General features: G+C 44.5%; 1 protein-coding gene across 6 annotated transcripts in view; it reads left to right on the forward strand.

The window, feature by feature from the left end:
- Positions 1–26,356, forward strand: part of DCUN1D2 (defective in cullin neddylation 1 domain containing 2) — a 36,790-nt gene that overhangs the window by 641 nt on the left and 9,793 nt on the right. For 3 of the 6 annotated variants that reach the window (XM_017861814.1, XM_017861817.1, XM_017861816.1), the window contains exons 2-4: positions 6,095–6,311; positions 9,906–10,074; positions 16,727–16,857. In XM_017861814.1, the coding sequence (XP_017717303.1) occupies positions 6,095–6,311; positions 9,906–10,074; positions 16,727–16,857 (517 nt within the window). Of the gene's footprint in view, positions 1–3; positions 4,424–5,927; positions 6,312–9,905; positions 10,075–16,726; positions 16,858–26,356 lie in introns of those variants that run through there. The other 3 variants (XM_017861818.1, XM_017861813.1, XM_017861815.1) reach the window with 3 other exon arrangements.

Genomic DNA, 26,356 nt, shown 5'->3' on the forward strand with positions numbered 1-26,356 from the left:
GCGGGGCAGGGGTCGGGCCCGAGCGGGAACCCAGGCCGCGGGCTTCCCAGGGCGGCTCCGAAACGGGCAGTCGAGGCAGGCGAGGGCTCGGCTGCTCTTGCGGACTTCTGTGCAGACGCTGAGGCTGTTGACCAAAACAGCGCAAGGAAGGAATGCGCCAGAAGCGCAGATTCGCGGGGGAGGCCCTGCCGCTGGGAGGGGAAGGGGGGGCGCAGCGGGGCCTGGAGGGGGCTCTAGCGCGGGCTGTAGCGTGGCCCTAGCTGTGAGTCAGTGGAGCTGGTAGAGTTCTGCAGCCCAGGAGGGAGGCAGCTGGAGGTGCACATCAGTTTGAAATGTGGTGGAAACCATGGCGATGGATGGGATTTATTCTGTCCACGTCGATTCAGAGGCCAGCAGGGTGCTGCTGGCGGTGACTGGTGCTGGGCCGGGCATGATTTTGGCGTTGAGGGAGCTGATGCCCCAGCAGGGGAGACAGGCACCAGATGCACAACTGTTTAACCACAGTTGGGACGAGGGCTAAGGCACGGGTTCCAGGAACCTGTAGGATGCGGGTGTGGGAGTGGCGTCAGATGTTAAGGGTGTGAGTTGAACTCTGGAGAATTTCTCTGGAAATTAGCCAGAGGAAAAGTGAGGTGCCAGGGGTTGCCAGCCTTGTGCGGCTCCAGGCAGAAGAAACAGAATGCACAGACCCTTAGTGGTAGGCGATGGTGACGTATAGGAGCTGATTGTCCTGGCTGAGGCCCAGAGAGCCACCGGAAAAGGGACACGGTAACGTGTAGAGAGGAGTGGAGGGTGAGGACAAGCTTCAGGATGGGAGAGGAGCCACAAAGGAGACGGAGAAGGGCGGATAGGAGAAACCAGGAGACTAGAATGTGTGGAAACCGAGAGGGTGGAGTTTGAAAGAGGAAGGAGCCATCAGCAGTGCTGACCAAAGAGCATCTGAAAAGATCCCGCTGACGGCAGCAGCCGGGCTTTTGTGACCCTTAGGGGTCACTGCGGAGGCCGGGCTGGAGCGAGGTAGCATGAGTTAGGATGCACACCTGGGCAGGTGGAGATAGCTGGCTCCAGCTTTTAGGAGGAAAGGGGTAGAGTGGACAGGAACTTAGCTTGGGGAAAAATTGATCATGTTCAGGATGCGAGAGAGGAGCGTTCCGCTGCTGCCGGGGTTGGAGATCCTAAGAGCAGGGATGAATTTAACTCCCCCTCCCTCTAGCGTGCTGTATACCAAAACAGAGTCAAAGTGATCCATAAGCTTATGTAGTTTATTTGATCAACATGATTGGCCTGCCAGCTCGTTGTAAGTCGACCCTAAGGACATTTTAAGAGTAATTTCTTCACGTTTTACATATGGGTATCCTTGGTGCCAGATTATATGAGTCGTTTTTCACAAGGTCACAATTAAAGTGTTTGAGACTTTTTCATAGTTAGAGATTTTATTTGCTGTTTCCACTGGATTGTCCAGATTTTTATTTCAAGAATTGTGTACATTTTAACAGAACAAAATAATGAAACCTAGAAAATGCCCCCCCCCAGCCCCCAGCCCCATGTACACACTTTAAAAGCTGGCCTTAATAATTTAACTTGCATGACATGGTAAGCCTCAGTGAAGGTTGTGCGCTTGAAGGGCCGTCCTAGTTCCAGCGTGTCGACCTTGATTAGATTGACCTGAGTTCAGTCCTGTCTGGGCGCACTCAAAGCTTCCTGCCAACGTCTGGGCCTTTGTTAGTTTGACCTGGGTTCCGTCCTGTCTAGGCAGACTCGGGGCTTCCTTCTCTCCCCTGTAGTTTTTTAGTTGATGAGCCTTTTTGCTTTTTATGCCAGTTCCCTTTTTCACAAGAGGCAACTTGGGTCTCTCAGTCACTTTTGGACATGAAGCACGTAGTCTTTAGACTTGGCTATCGATCTTTGCTTTAATCACTGTTATTTTATGGAGGAACCTGTAAGGAGTGACATCAAATGATTGCAGCTTTGTTGACTGGCCAGAAGCCTGTTAATGGGCTCAGCCCAGACCCCAGAGCTTCTCTTGCTCGTTCAGAACCAGTGCCTTGGCACCACCGTGTGGCTCAGGGTTTGCTGGAGTATCTTGTGACATCAGGCAGTTGAGTAGATTGCAGGGAAATCTTCGTGTTTCTCGATACCAACTTCTGTCCACTCTGTAGCTAACAGTAATGATTCAAAACCACTTTGAATGGCCTGGATCCATATGCTCCTGCATCTGTTCTTCTAGAGTTCTAAGAAATTAGGCTGCCGGTGTAACAGTGTTGTCACATATTAGGGGAGGCTTCAAGGGGTGACCAGCAGGAGCTCAAGGTCAGACACCATCATATCTTCCAAATTTCCACATTCCAGATTTCCTGATGTGGAGTCATCAGTTGTATAATTCTGGTTAAATAGTTCAGTCACCGAAGAGTATATTGTTTGGCTGATTAGTCTTGGAGGGTCTAAGGGTACAATGTTGAATTTTTTTAGGTGAAATTCACATAACATAAAATTAACTTTTAAAGTATACAATTCATGGTGTTTAGTATGTCCACGAATTTGTGGAACCACCACCTCTGTCTAGTCCTAAAACATTTTTGTCACCCCAAACGATAACTGTGTACCCATTAGCGGTCACTCCCAACTCCTCCCTTGCCCAGCCCCTGGCTCCCACTCACCTTTCTCTCTATAGAGATTTGCCCATTCTGGATATTTTGTGTAAGTGGAATCGTACACTGTGTGGCTTCTTGTGCCTGACTTTTACTCAGTGTCATACTTTTGAGGTTCATTCATGTGGCATGTATCAATACTTCATTCCTTTTTATGGCCGAATTATGTTCCGTTATATGGATATACTAAATTTTGTTGTATAACCATGGCAGAATTTTTAATCTAGCAATGATGGCCACTTCCATAATAAGGATGTCATGGCTGTTCCTAGTGCTGGACCATTTTGGGGGTTGCACTTCTGCCTTTATCTTAAGGTTTTTGAGGTAATTCTTGGCTTTGCTCACCCTCCCTTGGGAAGGCTGTCAACTTCATGAAAAGACTCTAGCTGTATCTTTTGTCAGCTTACTGTCAGAGAGTATGGGATCTGCCTTAATTTAAATTTGATCTTACCAGAGAATACAACCTTGAATTTTTTGTTTAGTTCTATTCAAAAGCTCAGTTTCAGAAAATAATGTAGTGAATCTGTATTCCATTTATTCCTCTAGAATCTAGATCGGGTTCAGCCAACTACAGCCCACAGGCTAGCTGTCTGTTTTTGTAAATTGAGTTTTATTGGAACACAGCCTACGGCTGTCTGCTTTTGCAACAGACCCACAGGCCTGAGATGGCAGAGCCCACTGCTGACTGGAACATTAAGAGAGAAAGTTGGCTAAGTGAAGGCTTCTGATCTTCATCAGTTCTTAATCTGAGTTCTGCCTTCCCCTACCTTATGAGGACTTTGCAGATGGGTTTAAGCCATCTGTGAAACCCCTGAAATCTTATGCAAAGCTGCCTGCACATGTGAGGTCCATATATGTGTTCCTGGAGGGCAGACCTGTGACTTCTCAGATTCCAAAAGGGATCCAAGACTCCCAAATGCTCAAACTCATTGTTCTGAGTGGCCGAAATGTTAATTCTGTAGCCTCACCTGAATTAGCAGTTCTCTCAGGGTGTGGTCTCAGGAGTTGTGTAGTTTTTGGGTTTGTGTTTTCTAACTTTTAGGTTCGGGGTACGTGCGCAGGTTTGTTGTAAAGGCCAACTGTGTGTCATGGGAGTTGGTGCACAGATTATCTCGTCAGCCAGGTAATGAGCATGGTGCCTGGTGGGCGGTTCTGGGACCCTCTCCCTCCTGCCACTCTCAAGCAGGCCTCGGTGTCTGTTGTTCCTTCTTTGTGTCCACACGTGCTCAGTGTTCAGCTCCCACTTACAAGTGAGAACGTGTGGCATTTGGTTTTCTGTTCCTGTGCCAGTTCACTTAGGAAAATGGCCTCTAGCTCCATCCATGTTGCTGCAAAGGACATAGTCTCGGTCCTTTTTACGGCTGTGTAGTATGCCATGGTATATACGTACCACATTTCCTATATATTTTTAAGAATGATTGGAACCCCATTCTTACATGAGAGCTCTTGTTTATGTGGGTAATAGTCATCAATATTTACCATATTAGAAATTAAAATAGAAAGTATTAAAATATTTCTATATTTAATTAGCAATAATAAACCTATTACATTTTTGCAAATATCTTAATGTCTAGCTTGATAAAAGATAGGCTCTCGAATCTCACGTTCATTCCTGTGATATCAGAAGCCTTGCAGCCCGTGGAGGCATCTGCTATGCACTCTGTGAGAATGAGGGTGAGCTAGGCTGGTGGCGGCTTAGGACGCTCAGGAAGGTGGTTCTGTGGAACTCCTGAAAGGCCTTAGGACTCAGCGGTCGCAGATGCACATGGGAGAGAGTACGTATCTTAATGCTCCTGCAGAATCGTCCTCTGGTATTTTGGCATCAGCATGCTTTTTGATTTCCTGTCTCAAAAAAAAAAAAATTCTGGAAGCTGGCTCTGCTGTACATGGTTGGCATTTTGGTGAGGAATTGGTATGTATGAGGGGACATGGAACTTTGCCAGGAGCCCAGGAGACGTTTCCCTCAGGTTTTAGGCCAGAAGGGTCTATACCACTTCTGAGCTGCTGGTAAGGTTTTAGATCTTATGAAAATGAATTTTCCTAACTAATCATGTTTTCTTTACTGTGGCACTGGGGAAGCTTGGAGCCTGATTTCCAGCTCTTAACATGTGACAGGCACATCCTTGCACTGACGGCACCCTTTCCTCAACCATACCTTGTTATCCTTCTGTACACTTTCGTTATGTTGTAATTTATTCCATGTGTTTTTATAAGTTGTCTCATCTTTATTTGAACAAGATTGAGTATAAATCCTTTTGAGTAAAAAATTCCCCCCTTATATTATTGTGTAAAGCATTTTTGTGAAACATTAGCATCCAGTGGATTCTAGGGTCTGTTTGGATTTCAAGAAGTTAGTGAATCACTTTTTTTTCCAGTGTGGCTTTCATCAGGTTACTTTATTGATTGATTGATTGATTGATTGATTGAGATGGAGTCTCGCTCTGTCGCCCAGGCTGGAGTGCAGTGGCGTGATCTCAGCTCACTGCAGTCTCCACCTCCCAGGTTCAAGTGATTCTCCTGCCTCAGCCTCCCAAGTAGCTGGGACTATAGGCGCGTGCCACCACGCCCAGCTAATTTTTGTATTTTTAGTAGCGATGGGGTTTCGCCATGTTGGCCAGGATGGTCTTGAACTCCTGACCTCAAGTGATCCGCCTCAGCCTCCCAAAGTGCTGGGATTACATCATCAAGTTACTTTAGATAAGTGGAATCTCAGCCCTCCTATATCTGGAAGTGTCAAGATGCTACTTTGTTTCATTATATACTATATATAGTACAGCTGCTTGGCAGTGTTGTTATTTATTGCCTGCCCAGATCCTCTGTCCTATTTTTCATTTTATCTCTGTCTGGTACACAGAGGCATTCTTGTTATTAGTATTATTGTTGCTGTTTAATCATAACAGGCTTTTTTTGTGCCTGCTTGTGAAACTTTCATAAATTACTTTTAACACTATTCTTAGTTATTTGTGTACATTTTCATCAATGTGATTCTGCTGATTTAAACTGGGAAAAAATGTCTCCAAACTGCACAGCCTCTTTCTGTTCATTAAAGCCTGAAGTTTATTGAAACCAAAGAAGACCCTGCAGCTGGGGCCCCCGGTGACGCCATGAGGTCCTTGCCCTGTGTCCTCAGAGGCTAGGTGTGCATTACAGAGTTCCTGAGAGTTTTAGAAAAATGATAGTCACACTTCATGCAGAGTGAACTGGGTAGCGATCAGAATGTATTTTGTATAAGATGTTAATTCTCATCTTTCTGAAGCTTAGACTGCCTGTTTGTTACAGTATAGGTACTGTTGTTTCGGTTTTCGGAAGACTGTGCAGTCTTTTTAACTCATGACGAGCAAGGCTTTGTCTCTAATTCTGCCCAGTTAAAGTGCAGGCGTTAGGCTAGAGCTGGGACGAACCCGGAGCAGCTTCATTGGCTTTCCTACTTCTTTTGCATCCCAAAGCATAAGCTTAAATCGTCTCAGAAGGACAAGGTCCGCCAGTTTATGGCATGCACTCAGGCTGGCGAGAGAACTGCTATCTACTGCTTAACGCAGAATGAGTGGAGACTAGACGAGGCCACGGACAGCTTCTTCCAAAACCCAGACTCGTTCCACAGGGAGTCCATGCGGAACACTGTGGACAAGAAGAAGCTGGAGCAGCTGTACGGCAGGTACAAAGGTAAGAGGTGAGGGCAGCAAAGCTGGACGGATGTCGGCCTCCGTGAGCGGCCTGCGCACTGCACTTCCAGGGTTTTTTCTGGTGCCAGGGGCAATCTCCGGGCTGCTGTTGCTTCTCCTCCCCACGTTCAGCTGCAGAATGCACTTTCTTCCGTTTCAGTGGGGCTGGGACTGTGATTGGTGGGGGTGGGGAGGGCGAGAAAAGGGGAGTCGGCGATGGAGCAGGACCAGGCCTGTGCCTGCCTGCTCTGTGCGGTGTCTGACGCTGCACAGCCTGTCAGGGAACAGCTGCTGCTGGGAGGCTTGGTGTCTTGGTGTGAATATGTCTGTTAATACAGTATTTTTTTCAAGCACTTCTGTTTAGGCTGAAATATTGATGATGAGAAGGTTAAGAACAACACCAAATCATGAAGATGATCCTGAAGTGAGGGTAAACCTTAGTGTTTTCCTTGCCCGGGCAGTGGCGTGTCAGCACTGAAGTAGCTTCAGTGGTGCGAGAGGCTTTGGGAAAAGCTCTCAGCAAAGAAACCTTGTGTTTCAGATTGTGAGCAGTTGTGATTTTTATTGACATCAGTGCTTGGATGGGAGCTTTTCTTGTCAAAATGCAGCTGTGCCTTGAACTAAGACTGCTGTGATGAGCATATGCAGATCCACGCCCCTCTGTAGGTTTTATGTTTCATCTTCAGTGCAGAGGGGGAGGCAGCCATCTAAGAGCTGACCTATTTTGCTTTTTCTTTCTACCAGTTTTTAAGGCTAAGTTTTCTAAAACTTTAAAACAAAACCAAGCCCTGACTCTCATTTAAACAAGTATTAGCCCAAATATACAATAATTTCCTTGGCTTTAAGTTCTTGTTTGTTTGTTTGTTTGTTGGTGTGTGTGTGTGAGTGTGTGACGGCGTCTCGCTCTGTCGCCAGGCTGGAGTGCAGTGGTATGATCTCGGCCCTCTGCATCCTCCGCCTCCCACGTTCAAGCGATTCTCCTGCTAGCTGGGACTACAGGCGCCCACCACCACGCCCAGCTAATTTTTGTATTTTTAGTAGAGACGGGGTTTCACCATGTTGGCCAGGATGGTCTCGATCTCTTGACCTCATGATCCACCCGCCTTGGCCTCCCAAAGTGCTGGAATTACAGGCGTGAGCCACCATGCCTGGCCAAGTTCTTGTTTATTTATTATTTTCATTTTTTACTTTTTAAAATACTGTGTGTGTGCTTTAGTCTTTGTTTAGATCTGAAAAGTGAGTTGAAAATTGCTTTTAAAAATCTTGACTCAGAAACATAGTCAGTGGTAAAACAAACCAGATTTGTACTTATTGTAATTCCCAACAAAGAATGAAAATTGTTGTTTTTCTTTTTTTTTTTTTTTTTAATTTTTTTGAGACGGAAGTCTCTGTCGGCCCAGGCTGGAGTGCAGGGCACGGATTCAGCTTCACTGCAAGCTCCGCCTCCGCGGGTTCACCGCCATTCTCCTGCCTCAGCCTCCCAAGTAGCTGGGACTACAGGCCCGCCACCCGTCGGCCCGGCGCTAGTTTTCTTTGTAATTTTTAGTAGAGACGCGGGTTCACGGGGCAAAAATGTTAGGCCCAGGAATGGTCTCGATCTCCTGACCTCGTGATCCGCCCCGTCTCCGGCCCTCCCAAAGTGGCTGATTAGCAGCTTGAGCCACCGCGCCCGCTTGGCCCCTGAAAATTGTTTTTAGCTACGCCGGGAGGGCTGAGGCAGGAGAATGGGCGTAAACCGGCGGGAGGCGAAGCTTTGCAGTGAGCTGAGGACCGGCCACTGCACTCCCAGCCCTGGGTGACAGAGGGCGAGACTGCCGTCTCAAAAAAAAAAAAAGGGCCAGGCCCACGGGGGCTCAAGCCTGTAATACCCAGCACTTTGGGAGGTCCGAGACGGGCACACGGAGCACGAGGTCAGGCAGATCGAAGACCGATGCCTGGCTAAACACGGTGAAACCCCATCCTCTTAATCTAAAAATACAAAAAAGTAGCCCAGGCGTGGTGTCGGGCGCCCTGTGGTCCAGCTAGCTCGGGAGGCTGAGGCAGGAGAATATGGCGCGAACCCGGGAGGCGGAGCTTGCAGTGAGGCTGAAGATCCGGCCACTGGCATCCCAGCCCGCGGCGAACAAAGGGAGACTCCGTCTCAAAAAAAAAAAAAAAAAAAAAAATGTTTTAGTTAAGCATTAGTCTACTTCAAACATTTTGGCTAAGTTAGTTGTTGAGCTAATTTTGTAAGTCATATGCTGCTTTTATGCAGATTTTCTTAAAGTTATTTGAATATATACAGCTGCTTTTGAAAAAATACTTGTGTATACGTGGAAAATTGTGTCTTTAGGTGTTATTGAAGCTTCATCCCTTCATTATTATTTAACTTTATTCATGTAGTTATAGTCAAAGTGGAAACATGGTACAATCACTTTAGGCTCTAAAAATAAACATAGTTGTAAGACGGTTGACAAATATAACATTGGTTATTACGTTAACATATACAAATGAACAAGTACTTGCAAAATTACTTGAAATATTGAACATGGTTGTAATCAAATTTACTGAGATGGTTTATGAGGTCAGAGCATTGTAGATCAGTATTTCTATTCATGAAGTATAATATTAGGAGATGGAATTGAATAAGGTGATAAGTGGGGATTGTTTTTTTGCAGAACCTCTGTCCTATAAACTATGCTGAGGTTTTCTCCCTGACATGAGAATAGAGTTAGAAGGATGTTTATGGTTTTCTTCATTTTGTTACCATTTTCTTTGTTAACTATATATATGTAGTAGTAAACTACTTAAATGACCAGAGTTAGATTTTGTGTGAAGGGGAAGAAAAGTTTATCATAGTTAATCTTTTTTTGAGCAAAGAAGCTACAGGTTTTTTCTATTTTTACCTTCTAAACCAGCAATTTACATATGCATTACGATAATATGATGTAATCTGTCTGAAATTACTAGCTTTAGTGAAGTGTTGCTGGGATGCCTAAAATGTATTTTCCTGTTTGATTTTCTGATAAACAAATGCTAAGTTCTTTAATTTTATTTATAAACTAGGAATAGGGAGTGGGGAACCTGAATTTCTAAGCTTTTAAATGTGGATACATAAGCTAAATGATTCTGAAAAATAGTTATTGTCCAGTACCATTAGAACTAGCAAATGAAATCACTTAAGAAAAACATCAATCATTCATTTACTTTGGCAGAGTTGTGATAAAAACCCAAGGTATTGTAAATACTTTATCAATACAGTATCTTTTATAGCAGTTTGCCTTTGGGTGAGCTAAATTTCTCTAAACTTGAATATTTCTCTTTAGGGAAATTAAATTTTCTTAGTGAACAGATCTTCTCAAAAAAAATTCAATGATTTTTTTTTCCCTAAACCCCAGAAACCTAGATTTTAAAAATAGGACCGTTTTCTGGATAAATTATTAGTTGCTCACTATTTCTTTCATGTGTAGTAGAAAACTGCAGCCTATTGATTGATGTATTGGAAACACGCTTGCTAGAACTATGTAGTATAATAGAATTTTAGGACTCAAACCTCCTATTTTAGAATTACTTTTCAAAATAGTATAACTTCCTTTACCCCTGATACTAACTACAGATCCACAAGATGAAAACAAAATTGGAATCGATGGGATTCAACAGTTTTGTGACGATCTGAGCCTAGACCCTGCCAGTATCAGTGTGTTGGTCATAGCGTGGAAGTTCAGGGCAGCAACTCAGTGTGAATTTAGCAGAAAGGAATTTCTAGATGGCATGACAGAACTCGGGTAAGTCAGTTCTTCTTAGCTTAAATTTTTTCAGAAATGAAAATACTTTTAACATTAATTATTTTTCAGCAACCTCTACATATTAATTTCATATGTTTATTTTCTTTGTGTGTCTTAAAAATTTCTTACGCATCTGCACTCTCTGCACTATTAAGCCTTTGGTTTCCTTTTAATTTTCAGTTTAAAGCTTTATTTCATTTCACATTTTGATTTTTTCATATTAACCCCTTCTGTAACTCATTTTTTTCTTTTTGAGTTTTTTTCTTTCCAATTTTGAATTGACAGTAAATACCAGGTTCAGTTCATTCATGTTATTTCATAATACTGTATATTAAATGTAGAATTTATTATGCTGCGATGTTAAAATTAAGATGTCATTTTGGTTTTGCTTGTAACATTTTCTATTCTACCTACAGGATTGGGATAAAGGCTTCATTAATAAGGTGTTTCTCACTTATCAGATAAGTTATGAAAGTAAATGAAAGGGCCTAATGTAACTGTCTCTTAATCATTAAGCTTATTGAACTACAGTCATGCACTGCATAGTGACATTTCGGTCAACAGTGGACTGCTTATACAACAGTGGTCCCGTAAGGTTAGAATGGGGCTAAAAAATTCCTGCATCCCAGCCATCATAATGTCATAGCTCAATACATTGCCTGTGTGTGGTGATGCTGGCACAGACAAACCTGCTGCACTGCCATTCGTATGAAAGCGTAGCACATCCAGTTATGTGCAGTATATAATACTTGATAATATAAACGATTATGTTGCCAGTTTATGCATTTACTCTACTTTTTATTGTTATTTTCGAGTGTACTCTTGTTTGTTTTTTGAGATGGAGTCTCATTCTGTCACCTACGCTGGAGTGCAGTGGCACGATCTCGGCTCACAGCAAACTCCGTCTCATGGATTCAAGCAATTCTCTTGCCTCAGTCTCCTGAGTAGCTGGGTTTACAGGCGTCTGCCACCATGCCCAGCTAATTTTTGTATTTTTAGTAGAGACAGGATTTCACCACATTGGCCCGGCTGGTCTTGAACTCCCGACTTCAGGCGATCCACCTTGCCTCAGCCTCCCAAAGTGCTGGGATTACAGGCGGGAGCCACCATGCCTGGCCCAGATGGATGTTTAAATATCACCTGTTCATATTGTTTAAAATAGATACAACTAAAACAGCTTTGAGGCGTACAGGAACTCTGCAGATAAGGAGGGCCATTTTATGATGATAAAGGGTTTATCTCACCAGGAAGGCAGTCGCACTTATGTGTTTATGTATTTATTGAAGAGTCCCAAAGTATTTAAAGCAAAAATAAGCGACTGCAAAGAGAAAGATGCAAACCCATGATCAAAGTGAGGAGTTTTCACACACATCGTAGTAACTAATAGAGTGAGTAGATGAAAAATTAGTGAGGAAATAGAAGATTTGGACAGCACAAAAAATGGCCTAGGAGAACGTTTAGAACGTTGCCTTCGATGTTGAAGAATACATATTCTTTTCAAAAGAAAACACAAAACAGCCTGGCAGGAGAGATACCATGATCATGAAGGTGGTTTTCCCAGGGCTGGGCTTATCCATTGCATTCCAGATGTGCTGATGCCTGTGATTTTCCCAAATGTGGGAAACTGGACTGCATAATTTGTGGTAGTGGGGGATTATGTTCGTGTTCTCTCCTGATGTTTAAAATTAAAAAAAAAAAAAAAAACTTTATTAAAGGCACAGAACATTAATAAAAATTGACAATAAACTGGGCTATTAAATAAATTGCAATGATTTTCAGAGGTTTGAAATGATGAAGAGTATGTCTTCTGACCACAGTACAGTTAAACTAGGAATATAACAAAAAGATAACTAGGTAGGATATGTGTGGATATTGCATACCTCTGAGTAACCCTTGGGATGAGAAAGAAGTTACAATGGAAATTAGAAAATATCTTGGATAGTGAAAATATAATATATGTAAGCTTGTAGAATTCAGCTTATTAAATGCATATTTTAGAAAGAAGGAAGGCCGGGCGCGGTGGCTCAAGCCTGTAATCCCAGCACTTTGGGAGGCCGAGGCGGGCGGATCACGAGGTCAGGAGATCGAGACCATCCTGGCTAACCCGGTGAAACCCCGTCTCTACTAAAAAATACAAAAAACTAGCTGGGCGAGGTGGCGGCGCCTGTAGTCCCAGCTGCTCGGGAGGCTGAGGCAGGAGAATGGCGTGAACCTGGGAGGCGGAGCTTGCAGGGAGCCGAGATCCGGCCACTGCACTCCAGCCCGGGCGACAGAGCGAGACTCCGTCTCCAAAAAAAAAAAAAAAGAAGGAAAGGCTGAAAATCAGTGAACAAAGCCTTCCATCTCAAGAAATAGAAAAGAATATAGAAGGAAGGAATTAATATTTTTAAAGCAGCACTAATTTACAAGAATAATGAAATAGAAAAGAAGTTGTCATCAGGAAGGATCAGTAAAGCCAGAAGCTTGTTATTTGAAAAGACTTATAAATGTAGTAAATCATAAGTAACATACGTAGATGAAAAAAGGGACAAGATGATAGGTGCAAGAAGCATTAAAAAAAAAAGTCTGTTATGAAGAGCTTTATGCCAGTAAATTTGACAACCTATGTGAAAAATATAACTTACTAAAACTGACACATGAAGAAATAGAAAATCTTAATAGTTCTGTAACTCTTAAGAATTTGAGCCTGTAATTTAAAATCTTCTCAAAGAGACAACTCCCGTTTGGAATGACTTAATAGGCACATCCGACCAAACTGCTAATGAAAAGGAAAATCCCCAATTTTAAACATCTTCTTCCAGAGAATAGTAAAGGAAGAAAGATTTCACAATTTGTTTTAAGGCCAGCACAAGCTGCATGACAAAACTAAGGAATAACATTTGAGAATGAAAAATTATAGGCCACTCTCAGTTATAAGAATCAGAAGATGCCTGAGATGATAAGATGCAAAAATCCTACACACAGTATCAGGAAACTGACCAATCATTAGCAAAAAATCCAAGACGATAAGCCCAGAATGATACATCATGACAAAGTTGGTTATATCCAGGAATGCAAGATCTGTTTAATGTTACAAAGTTAATCGGTATAATTAATTTACCACGGTTAACAACAGAAAAAAAAAGGATCATCCCAGTGCATAAGATGGGTTTGATCAAATTCAGTGTTTCTTCATTTAAAAAAAAAAAAAAACCTCATGGAAAACTAAGAATAAGAGGGGCAGTTCTTAATCTGACCAAAAGGAAAAAATTCCTATGGCAAACATTATACTTACGGGAATTGTAAGCCACCTTCCCTTTGGGACGGAACAAAACCCGAATGACTATTTCTGTTCAGTATTAAACAGGAGATCACAGCTAGTCTAATCTATGGATAAAATATGCGAATCAGTAGTGACGTTAGCCACACTGCAGGGTCCAAGGTCTGCAAATAAAATCCTGTTATATTTCAGGACACCAAGTGCAACAATCAGCAAAACAGTAAATTTTAAAATATATGTCGTTTTTCAGTATCTTCAAAAATACAGAATACCTAGAAAAAATCGGATTAAAGATGTGTGATATTCCCATAGAGAAAATAATAACTCATTGAGAGACAGGAAAGAAGACCTGAATAAATGGAGAAATATACTTCATTCATAGGTTGGAACACAGTATTTTATCCTTGGGTTTTTATATTGAATGTGATCTCAGTTTGAAAATCCAAATAGATAGTGGGTTTATATATGTGTAATTTGACAAGCTGATTTGAAATTTCTATAAAATGCGCAACCAAAAGCAGTTCTTGAAGAAAAGAACAGGATGGGAAGATTTGCTCTGCCAGATAATCAGAACTTTACAGCTACGATAATGAAGACTACATGGCATCAAGTGCCAGATCAGATAAATAGACCAGAGACCAGTGGAGCAGAATGAAGGGCTCAGAAAGAAGTCCGTGTATGTAGGGACTTCTGGTTTATGACAGAGCTAGACTTAAGTGGAGACAGACATTTTTTCAATAAATGATACTGGGAGAATTAGCTAGTATTTTGGGGAGAAATAAATCCTGATCTCTACCGCATACCATATGTAAACATCAGTTTCAGATAGATGTAGATCTCAGTATGAAAGGCAAAAGCAAAAAGTCTGTAGAAAATAATATAGGAAAAGGTCTTTGTGACTGAAATAGGATAGTTTCTAAAACATCAACAAAAGCAATAAATCACTGTAAAGAAAAATACTGATAGAGCATATTATAGTAAAAATAAGAACTTCTGATTAAGAAACATCAGGGTAGTAGAAAGGCAATGCTTGTTCTGTGTGAAAGTTCTTTAAAAATACCTGGCAAAGGCTTGTATCTTTAATATATAAAGAATTTCTACAAAGCAATAAGAAAAGATGTTGAAAACAAGCCAAAGATTTGACAAGCACTTTACAAAAGAGGATGCACAAGGGCCAGTTAAAAGTATAAGATGCTTAATCTCATTCACTGGGGAAATGCAGGTGAAAATGTCAGTGAAATAGAACACCATCACAAACCACCCTCTAGGGGGCTAAAATAAGACACGATAGCAGATGTGAGCGAAAATGCGTGGAGCGGGATCTCCAATGCACTGTTTCGACGTCAGTTACTCAATGGAAGGTACACAGACGCTGTGACCCTGCTGGCCACTCTGGAATGTGCCTACGTGGTATGTTGTGATCTGTGTAGAGAAGTGTTGACACCATTACTCCAAACTAGGAAACTAGAAACAGCCGGAATGTTCACCAACAGTAGCGTTTATGAATCATAAAATACGTATATAACAAGAATTCTATGTGGCAAAGAAAATGAACAGCTGGAGCCGTGCATACCCACAGGAGCGAACCTCTCAGACATCACAAAGCCAGAGACAGCCAGATGTGAGGTGGTGCACACTGTGAGTTCCTGTTTACATCCAGCTAGAGGCACGCTGAAGGACTGCTCCGGTAGGTGGTGGGACACAGTGGGCCTGGCCCAGAAGTCGGATTGTCCGTGCCTCCCTGGACGGAAGAGGAGGCTGAAATGGCAAAGAGCCCTCAGCTGCCACCCACTCCCTTTTTTAAGAGCGTCACACTCTGTTGTGCCAACTGGGGTCCAGTGGGTTGCTGGGACTTCAGGCACATGCCACCATGCCTAGCTAGTTTTTATTTTTTGTGGAGACTGGGTCTCTGAGCTATGTCGTCCAGACTGGTCTCAAACTCCAGGCCTCAAGCGATCCTCCCTCCTCCACCTCTCAAAGCGCTGGGATTACAGGAATGAACTGCTGCACCTGGCCCAGCCGTCACCCTTGATGTAGATGGTGCTTACACTCACATTCACCTGCAGTGCAGTCATGCATCACTTAAGAGACAGGGACATGTTCTGAGAAGTGCATTGTTAGGAAATTTCATTGTGCAGACATCACAGAGTGTACTTACGCAAACCGAGATGGTACAGCCCACTACACACCTAGTCTGTGGTACAGCCTGTTGTTCCTAGGCTACGAACCTGTTCAGCGGGTGACTGTCCTCAGTACCGTAGGCAGCTGTAACACAATGGTAAGTCTGTGTATCTAAACACACCTAAAGGTAGAAATGGTCATGCATTGTGCTAGACATTGCAGTGGCTCTGACGCCCTGAGGTGGCAGGAACCTCTAGGTGCCATTATGATTTTAAGGGACCACTGTCACATCCACCTCCTGCTGTTGACCAGAACGGGACTGTGGCTACGCACAGGACTGAGTCCTACATTTGTGCTTTTCTGTGTTCGTCTTTATGGACTTTTCTAGCTGCTCTAAAGCTTTCTCCAATGTTCTTTCCTTACCTCTGCTCTACTTGGGTAAGTGGATAAGTGTTGCTTTTATTCTGTGCTTTGCTGTGCAGTCGGAATTAGAAAGATAGACTTCGTTTTACTGTTGTCGATTTCTGCCTTAAAGGCTGTTGACTGTTTTTAAAGGTTATTGACTTTTTGATGGAAAAAATCAATTTTAAAACAATATAGAGCTGTGTTTTACAATACCTGGATATTTCAAATCTAACCTGCTGTAATGAAGAGATCCCTAAATAAGGTAGCTTAAGATTTATATGAGTTTATTTTTTGCTTGTATGATGGGACAGAGGTAGCAGTGGCCCAGGCTGGCAGGGTGACTCCATTCTGCAAGTCACTGAGAAATCGGCGCTTTCCGTCTTTCTATTCCCTCGTCTCTGCCATCTTGTCACCTCATGCCCTGTCACCGCAGGGCAGGGGCCTCTCTCCATAGTCAGAGCTACCGAGTCAGACCACGCCCTTGTTCCAGTTCTCAGGAAGAGGGCAAAAGATGTTGTTTTGGGCTTTTCTTTTAATAATTTTATCAAGATCTAATTCACATACTATATTTTCTCTCATTTAAAGTCTACAACTCAGTGGTTTTAGTATATTCCCAGAGCTGGGCAGCCGCCACCAGTATCTGTCTTAGAGCATTTTGAATTCCTTTCAGCAAGGGAGACATTGCCCCCTTCCCTTCTCTTACATGATCATTTAGAGCCTTAGGCCGCGCCTAGGAAAAGAAGTTGGGAAATACTGTCTCCAGCTGGAGCCACGTGCCTGGCCACAGTTCCTGCACAGGGGACAAGAGGAGAGTCAACTAGGGTGGTGCGTCTGCTGCAACACAAACCACTGTCTCTGTCATTGCAGGTGTGACAGCATGGAGAAGCTAAAGGCTCTTCTGCCAAGACTGGAGCAGGAGCTGAAGGACACAGCCAAATTTAAAGATTTTTATCAGTTTACCTTCACTTTCGCTAAGAACCCAGGGCAGAAAGGTTTAGGTGAGTATGAAATCCAAATATGTAAAATGCCAGATCATAATGAGATGATCAGTGGACGTGAGCAACATGATTTCTGTATAGCCAACTAATGTTTTTGGGTTTTGGTTTCGTTTTTTTGAGATAGGGTCTCGTTCTGTCACCTAGGCTGGAGTGCAGTGGTACAGTCACAGCTCACTGCAGCCTCAATCTCCTGGGCTCAAGCAATCCTCCCACCTCAGTCTCCTGAGTAACTGGGACTCCAGGCGTCCGCCACCACATCTGGCTATTTTCATTTTTGTTTTTTAATTTTTAATAAAGACAAGGTCTTGCCTTATTGCCTATGCTGGTCTCGAACTCCTGAGCTCAGGGATTCTTCCCACTTCAGAGTGTGTTGGGATGACAGGCATGAGCCACCGTGGCTGGCCCACCTGTAACATTACCACCCTCTTGGTTTCTTTTCTTCTCCGCACTTTGCTCTGTACGTAGGTAGATGAGTTTATAATACCATGTGCCTGAAAATCTCAGTTGATAGCGTCTCTCCACTTCTGGGTTTACATGTTTAAATTTTAAAATGTAAACTAATTTGTAAATGTCCTGTGTCAGCTCATAATTGTTCTCTCTGTGCCACGTAGACCCCAGCCTGCATACCAACAATTTAGCCCACTTTTGCGTTTTATTTTAAAATACTGTAATGCATTTTTATGGATCATTAATATGGCCCATTTGCGTGGACAATAATAAATGTTTTTTTTACTTGAGGAGTCTGCATTCACTTTAACTGTCATTCCTAACCCTAGAGCAGGGATTTGGGGACTGCAGTGAAAGTGGAGGTGGAGCTGGGTTGGGTGCTGGGAGGTGTGCAGTGATCACCTGAGAGGCCAGTTGCACAGATGAACAGGCACAGGGTCAGAGACACAGGGCAGAAGGACAGGGAACACAGGCACGGGGGGACAGAGGGGCAGAGGCATGGGGGACAGGGATAGAGAGACGGGAAACGGAGGGGTAGAGGCGCGGAGGACAGAGGGATAGCGAGACAGAGGCAGGGGGACAGAGGGACAGCCACGGCAGACAGAGTGATAGAGAGACGGGGGGACAGAGGGACAGAGGTACGGAAGCAGAGGCGCCAGGGGGACTCGGGCAGAGGCACGGCGGGGAGACAGAGGGCTGGCGAGAGATACCAGGTGCTGAGATGCGTCTCGGCCCCACACTGTGGTTACTAAATTGCGGTGCCTGCTGTGCAAGGCGCGTGGGGCCTGTTGGGCTCTCGCTTTGCCTCTTGGGTAACAGTAGCAGTGCCTGCTGCATCTTGGCTCAGGAGCCTGCCATGTGCAGCACCTAAGGACACCAGCAGTGCCGAGACCCCCAGCCTTGCTCAGGGCTGCAAAGCAATGAGAGCCTGTCCTGCCCTTTCTGTTTGTGAGCTGGGATGATCACAGAAGGAAGTCTTTCTATCTCCTGGTGTTGGTGCCAGAGGTACAGGCTGCTCAGAAAGGCCAGATGACCTCTGGGGCAAGTGCGTTCCCTGCTTCCTTCGACCGAAGGGCAGTTGATTGTTCACGTCCCCGTGAACTCATGGAGTGCTGTTGGTGTGCTCTGGTGGTGACAGCTCACTTCCTGTCTGCACTGCAGGCTGTCCTGGGCTCGTCCAGTCGCCTTCTGCCCCAGACCTGGACTTGCTTTTTCTCCAAGAAGCCCCGATTTCTTTTAGTGGAAACTGGTTTCAGGCCGTGGCGGAGTCGCTGCTGGTACTCGTTCAGAGCCGTCGTTTCTAAGCTTTTTATTTTTTTATTTTTTTAATTTTCGTTCATTTGGAAGCTTCTAAACCACAGTCAGGACTACAGATTATTTTTCCTACTTGAGCTTGTCTGTGTTACAGCTGTGTTTCCCTTCTTCTGCTCTGGCCCTCCAGGGCGCAGGTGGAGGTAGCGTTAGAACATCCGTGGTGACGTGTTAGCCAGTCCCACGTGGCACACACCACAGGCTCAGAGTGATGATGTGAATGTGTCTCCGCCAGTGGAACTGCTGTGAGTCGTGGAAAGGAAAAGGGGGTTATACACACCCCCCGTTTAAAACAATAGTTTGGCCCTGCCTTTGTTTTCCAAGCACACAGCCAGGCCTCCCCTGTCGTTCTGGGTGGTCCTCGCTCTGTTCCCCAGCAGCCCCTGCTCATCGCCAGGGCTTCTGCTGACATCTCCCTGCTCACAGGTTTTGAAATTCGTTCTCCGGTGGATCCCCAGGAAGTGCTGCTGGGGACGGTGTCCCCGAGTCCTTGCGTGGTGGGTACAGAATCCTGGCCTCCTTTTTGTTCCTTGGAATGTCTCGAGGTGTCGCTCACTTTCTTCTGGCGCAGATTGTTACTGTCAGAATGATGATAAGCCGGTCTTCTTGGCCTTGTAAGTTGCTTACTGTTTTGCCTAAATACCCAAACAAAGGCCATTTTTTCTTTTGCTTTGAAGCCCAGTAATTTTACTAAAATGTGCCTGGGTGTTGTGGGTCATCCATGGTCAGTGTTCTCATATGATGCTGAGTGTTTTCCGTAAGTACTTTCTAATCTTTTTTAATTTCAGGGGAAATGTTCTTGAATTATGGTTTTAAGCATTTGTTCTGTTCCTTGTATTTGGTTTTGGTCTCTCTGGAAACTCCAGTTACCCATTTAATTGGAGTTAGGTCCTCTGTGGAGTTGGGTCTTCTTTGGAGCTGGGTCCTCTGTGTGGTTGGGTCCCCTGTGGAACTGCATCTTCTGTAGAGTTGGGTCCCCTGTGGAGTTAGATCCCCTGTGGAACTGCGTCTTCTGTAGAGTTGGGTCCCCTGTGGAGTTAGGTCCCCTGTGGAACTGCGTCTTCTGTAGAGTTGGGTCCCCTGTGGAGCTGGGTCTTCTGTGGAGTTAAGTCTTTGGCAGTGTGCGTTGCTTTCTCTAGGTCCTTTTAATCTGTACTTCATTTCTTTTTTCTTTTAAAAATGATCTTCCTTTTTCACCATCTTCTTCTCTGAAGTCATCACCTGTCATGTGTCACATAATGGCAGCGATAGGTTCTGAGAAATGCATTGTTAGGCAGTCTCATCCTTGTGCGACGTCACAGGGTGCATGTTTGCAAAGCTGGGTGGCATAGCCTATTGCATGCCTAACGGTATGGCACAGCCCATGGCTCCCAGGATACAAACCTGGACAGTGTGTGACTGTACGGAATACGGTAGGCAACCATAACACAGTGGTGAGGATTTGTGTATACAAACACTGAAGCATAGAAAAGGTGCAGTGAAAATGCACTTTTGCAGTCCTGTTGGACCGCTGTCACTTATGCGGCCTGTCGTTGGCGGAGACGTTACGCAGTGTGTGACTGCCTTTGAGTTTATCTCCCTCATGTGCCTTCTAGTAAAGTCATTTCCAGAATGATTTTCCTTTGTTTCTAATTCTTGAGTGTGATTTCCTCATTACTAAGTTTTCCTAATTCTCATTTGTGGTGTTTCATGTTTTGTTTCATTTCTTAATGTCCTTTAGCCTATTTTGAAGTCAGTGGTCACACTTTTTTAAAAAAAATTTTTTTTAATTTATTTTGAGACAGGGTCTTGCTCTCTTGCCCAGTCTGGAGTGGAGTGGCGTGATCATAGCTCACTGCAGCCTCAAATTCTTGGGCTTAAGCGATCCTCCCACCTCAGCTTCCTCGCAAAGTGCTAGGGTTACAGACATGAGCCACCACACCTGGCTTAACATTTGATTTTAGAGTTGAGGTCTCCCTCCATTGCTCAGGCTAAAGTGCAGAGGTGTGGTCATGACTGCAGCCTCAGGCTCCTGGGTTTCAGTGATCCTCTCACCTCAGCCTCCCATCTAACCGGGACTTTAGGCACGCAGACTGTGTCTGGTTAATTTTTAAATTTTTTTTGGAGAGACGGAGTTGTACTGTGTTGCCCGGGCTGGTCTCAGACTGCTGGTCTCACGCAGCCCTCCCACCTCAGGCTCCCAAAGTGCTGGGATTACAGGCGTGAGCCATGGTTTCGGCTGAAGGTCGCACTTTTGATCTGTTTTGTAGGTGTGTTTCCCAGCATGCATTCATTTTCAAAGGGTGACTTCTGTTTGTAGTATCTTTTTTCTTCGGAAAGCGTGGTGTGGGATTTGATCTCAGGGCTGTTCTGTTGCTTATTTTTATGTGAAATTAGTTTTCCTAGTCTTTCAGGAGGATGGTTCGGGGCAGCTTTTTGACTTCATGGTGCTCCCTCTTGGCTGTGTGTGTGTGTGCAGGCGTGTAGTAGACAGAAATGTCTGCTTTGCTGTCAGATTGTCTGACACTGATGCTCTCCCCTCCTCAGCTTTTCTCTCTTTCCCATCTCCATTTTCCCTTTCGGCCCAGCTCTTCTGCTCTCAGGCCCTTCCCTGCAGTGTGGGCCCCTTTGGTGGCCTCTGCCCGCTGCCACAGCCTAATTCAGGCTTGTCCTTACCTAGTCTTGGCGTGTAGGCATCTCCGAGGCCCTCCTGTTCTCACATCTGTCAGAGACCTGTGACCCCCACGTCCCCGGCACCACGCGGGTCCTATTGCTGGCAGTGGCTCATCCCCTGGTGCTTACAACTTGGGTTGGTGATGATACTTTCTCACCCAAATTTATGGTAAATGTTGCCTCTGGGTGTTTGACTTTGCTTTCTAATTGCTGCAACTGCTTTTATGCACGGATTCAGGGAAGGTTAAACACTGTGCTCCCTCCGCCCCACCTGTCCAGGGCCCTCCCCCGCCCCCTTTTAGTGCTGCGTCCTCGTAGGCTGCTTGTCTAAAGGAGAGACTGATGGAGTGTGGGATGTCTCATGTTTAAACCAGTCAAGTCAGGAGTCCTTGGGGGTTTATTTCCCCAGGACTGTTCTCTTGGCTTTTCTTTACTTTTCTTTTTTTTGAGACAGAGTCTCGCCCTGTCGCCCAGGCTGGAGTGCAGTGGCGCGATCTCAGCTCACTGCAAGCTCCGCCTCCCGGGTTCACGCCATTCTCTTGCCTCAGCCTCCCGAGTAGCTGGGACTACAGGCGCCGCCACCTCGCCCGGCTAATTTAAGTAGAGACGGGGTTTCACCGTGTTAGCCAGGATGGTGTCGATCTCCTGACCTCGTGATCCACCCGCCTTGGCCTCCCAAAGTGCTGGGGTTACAGGCGTGAGCCGCCGCGCCCCGCCTTTTGTCTTTTCTTTTAACCATTTTAACTGTTGAAGTGTACGGTTCAGTAGCACTAAGTACGTTCAAAGTGTGTAAACATCACCAGTGTTTATTCCCAGAACTTTCTCATCTTCCCAAACTGAAACTGTGTCCCCATCAAACACTGACTCCCCCCTTCCCTCTTCCCCAGCCACTGGCAGCCCCCATTCTACTTCTGGTCTCTGGAGTTGACTCCTCCTAGGACCTCACATAAGTGGAATTTCACAGTATGTATCTTTTTGTGACTAGCTCATTTCGCTTGATACAATGTTTTGTTGTAGTGTGTGTCAGAATTTCCTTCCTTTTTCAAGGCTGAATAATATTCCCTGTTTGTGTAGCCCACATTTTGTTTATCGATTCATCCCAGTGGACACTTGGTTTGATTTTACTGTTTGGCTCTTGTGAATAACACTGCTGTGAACATGCGTTATGCATGTACATATACCTGTTTTAGACCCTGCTTTTAATTCTTTTTTTTTTTTTTGAGACAGAGTTTCACTCTTGTTGCCCAGGCTGGAGTGCAATGGCACAATTTTGGCTCACTGCAACCTCCGCCTCCCAGGTTCAAGCGATTCTCCTGCCTCAGCCTCCCGAGTAGCTGGGATTACAGGCATGCACCACCACGCCCAGCTAATTTTTGTATTATTAGTAGAGACAGGATTTCTCCATGTTGGTCAGGCTGGTCTTGAACGCCCGACCTCAGATGATCCGCCTGCCTCGGCCTCCCAAAGTGCTGGGATTACAGGCGTGAGCCACCGCACCTGTCCCTGCTTTTAATTCTTTTGGGTGTATATGCAGAAATGGAATTCCTGGACTATATGGTAATTCTGTTTAATTTCTTGAGGAATGAGGAACCACCATATTTTTTTTTTACATTCCCATCAGCAACGAAGCAGAGCATCCAACCAACCTCTGCACATCCTGCCAACAATTGCTGTTTTCTGAATAGTGGCCATCCTAATGGATGTGCCCGAGACTGCTCTTTGTAAGCTGACATTTTACTTTGGGGACTAAAACTCTTTTTTTTTTGCAGTGGTGTAACAAATTTTAATTCAAAATAGGCACTCTGAAAACAGTAGGTAAAAAATAAAAACAAAGTTCAGCCGGGCGCGGTGGCTCACGCCTGTAATCCCAGCACTTTGGGAGGCCGAGACGGGCGGATCACGAGGTCAGGAGATCGAGACCATCCTGGCTAACACGGTGAAACCCCGTCTCTACTAAAACTACAAAAAACTAGCCGGGCGACGTGGCGGCGCCTGTAGTCCCAGCTACCCGGGAGGCTGAGACAGGAGAATGGCGTGAACCCGGGAGGCGGAGCTTGCAGTGAGCTGAGATCCGGCCACAGCACTCCAGCCTGGGTGACAGAGCGAGACTCCGTCTCAAAAAAAAAAATAAAAAATAAAATAAAACAAAGTTCAACAAGCTGTCTTTGAATTTACAACAGACTACACTGGCGATCACAGACCAGTTTCACAGTTGCTTCCAATATGCACATTATAGCAAGTATTATATTTTTTAAAATCCACATAGTAACATCATGTTTCTCAGAGGCTGTCACATCCTCTAGATATTTCTACCTAGAGACACAGTAAACGGGCTTCTCCGCTGTGTACCACCAGCAGTATGACTTCCGGTCTAAACCGGCTGGTCTCCAGCACTGGTTCTGGTGCTTTAGGTTTTTTATATTGTGTGGGGAAAAAAACGAGGTTTAACATCCAAAGGACAGTGACGGCAATGGGGATTCTTTAGAACAGTTTGCCATCCCACCCACCTGGATTCCGCTTCCAGCCTGAGCCAGCTGGAGAAGAGCCCGTTTCACCACGAAACATGGCCTCCAGGAGATGTGGTCAGAGACTTACTGTTTCAACCACGGAGACTTAGCTCTCGGTCTGCAAACTTCACCCTGTCCCCTGAAAACCTATGCTGAAATTTAAATTAGTTTCCACACTCGGGGCAGGAAATGTTTATTCTAAAGGCAGTGAAGAGTTATTATTTTGCCTCTGAATGGAGAAATGACTTAGCATATCAAAAGAGGGGAAAGTCTACACTGAAAAGTATTTCTGCATCTACAGAATGACTGTTTGTAAAATAACTCTTGATTTATGAACAACACGCCAGATGTCAGATTCAGTCTACTTTTAACAAATGAAAGCATTTGGTTTTCTACGATAAAACTCTTGTTATTTATCTTCTCTATTCCACTCATTTCTTTCTAAGACGCTGAGGCAAAATAGTCATTAAAGTTAAAGCTCATTTTAGTTTAGACCCTGATTACTCAGTAACTATCATCAATATTCTCAAGAAACCATTACCAGTCTTTTCTAGAAACTAACAAGCAGGCCGAGCTTGGTGGCTCATGCCTGTAATCCCAGCACTTCTGGGTGGATCACTTAAGGTCAGGAGTTCGAGACCAGCCTGGGCAACATGGCAAAACCCCATCTCTACTAAAAATACAAAAAATTAACTGGGTCTGGTGGCGCACACCTGTAGTCCCAGCTACTCAGGAGGCTGAGGCACAAGAATCGCTTGAACCCAGGAGGCAGAGGTTGCAGTGAGCTGATATCATATCGCTGCACTCCAACCTGGGTGACAGAGCAAGATTCCATCTCAAAAAAAAAAATATATATACACACACACACACACACACACACACACACACACACAAGAATTACCTGGGTGTGGTGATATGCACCTGTAGTCCCTGCTACTCAGGAGGCTGAGGCAGGAGGATTGCTTGAGCCTGGGAGGTGGAGGCTGCAGTAAGCTGAGATTGTACCTCTGCACTCCAGCCTGGACAACAGAGCCAGACCTTATTTCAAAAAAAAAAAAAAAGCAAATAGACAAGAGAATAATGGTGCAAGGAAGACTTGGGATGAGATCCCTCAGCGTTCTTGAGCTCTGTCACTTGGTAAGGACAGGGCCACCTGTGCTCCTGACAGGTGCTGGTTTCTGCTGTGGCTGTTCTTCCATCTCATGCAGGTTTTTTTTTTTTTCCTCCACTTCTCTCTGTTTCCTCATCCCCTCACCCCCGTTTTCTCTGGCAATAGTCACCCAAACAAGAAATGCTGCTTCTCGCACTTTTCTAAAATTTGGCCATTTCAGGTCTGAGTGTAATGATCATGATTTTTCAAGGAAAGTGTGGGTCATGCTTTACTTTTGAGCAGTTTAATTCTTAGACGTCTATCCAGCTTCCCTTCCAAAGTGAGAATTAGTCTGATCCAAATTTTAAAATAATAGCAATTATTTGTTATTGTTAAATGTTTATCAGGAAGGACACTTTGAAATTTCAGTGAATGATAAAACTTTTTTTCTAACTATTTTGAACTGTTACTTTAATATCTTCAGTATAATCTTAGGATAATTCAGCTTCTATTAGAGGTAACCATTTATAGTTATTGATACTCTGCAATGCAAGAGATCCTTCATTTAAATGTTGACATGGAAAAATGTTAAAAAGATTAGCATTTTATCTGACTGTCATGTGTAGGTATTATCTTTAAAAATTTTTATCTTATAATGCCATGTTAACTTGACACATACGGAAAAGTATTACGGAGCTTTTCTAGGCCCTTGGCAAAGCCAGCAACATCGGCATCACTGCAGAGCTGGAAACACAGGCCCTCGGGCTTCAGCCAGGCCGGCCGCCTGGGTTAGTAATGACTGCGCAAAACACGGTGGCTTCAAATGACAGTCATTTTGGTAGTTGATGATCCATTGGGTCAGGAACTTGGGCAGATTCCACTGGGTGGCCCTTCTCTTCCACCCGTGCTGCTCTCCGCTGTGGCCTCCCACCTGCCCCCAGCTGCTCTGCTTGGGCCTCCTCGCAGCGTGGTGGCTAGGGAAGAGCACTGGGCCTGCAGAGGCTGCCACGCCCCCCGCAGCGAGCCCGGCTGCCCCGTCCTGGAAACGCGCAGAGTTCCTTCCACTTGGCGCCACCACTTCATTCCATGGTAATTTCCAGGAGGTTATAAATTAGAGTCTAAATTAATTGCCCAGTTAAGAGTTGCAAAATTTTATTTTCCTTCTGCACAAATGTTTCAAGGAAGGTCAGTATATAGAGTGTTTTGAAACATTTTTAAGATTCAGGACCTACCATGTTCAGCCTGCGTTTTATAAATTTCCTCAAGCATCAGAACTTTCAGTGGCAGAACAGGCCATTGAAAGCTGCAACAGATTGAGAGTTTATCCTTGAATTCCTCACTGAGAACAAGGACTTGTTCACTCTTGTAGACACTTAAATGAAATGTTTGTCAGAATCATTCACTACAGGGTGGGAAGCGCTACTGGTTTTGTTTCTTTGCTTCATGACAATAGCTGAGAGAATATGAAATTTTATTATAACAATAGCCTCCT

Source organism: Rhinopithecus bieti, unplaced genomic scaffold (genome assembly GCF_001698545.2).
Source record: "Rhinopithecus bieti isolate Rb0 unplaced genomic scaffold, ASM169854v2 scaffold_62034, whole genome shotgun sequence".
Lineage (NCBI taxonomy): Eukaryota > Metazoa > Chordata > Mammalia > Primates > Cercopithecidae > Rhinopithecus > Rhinopithecus bieti.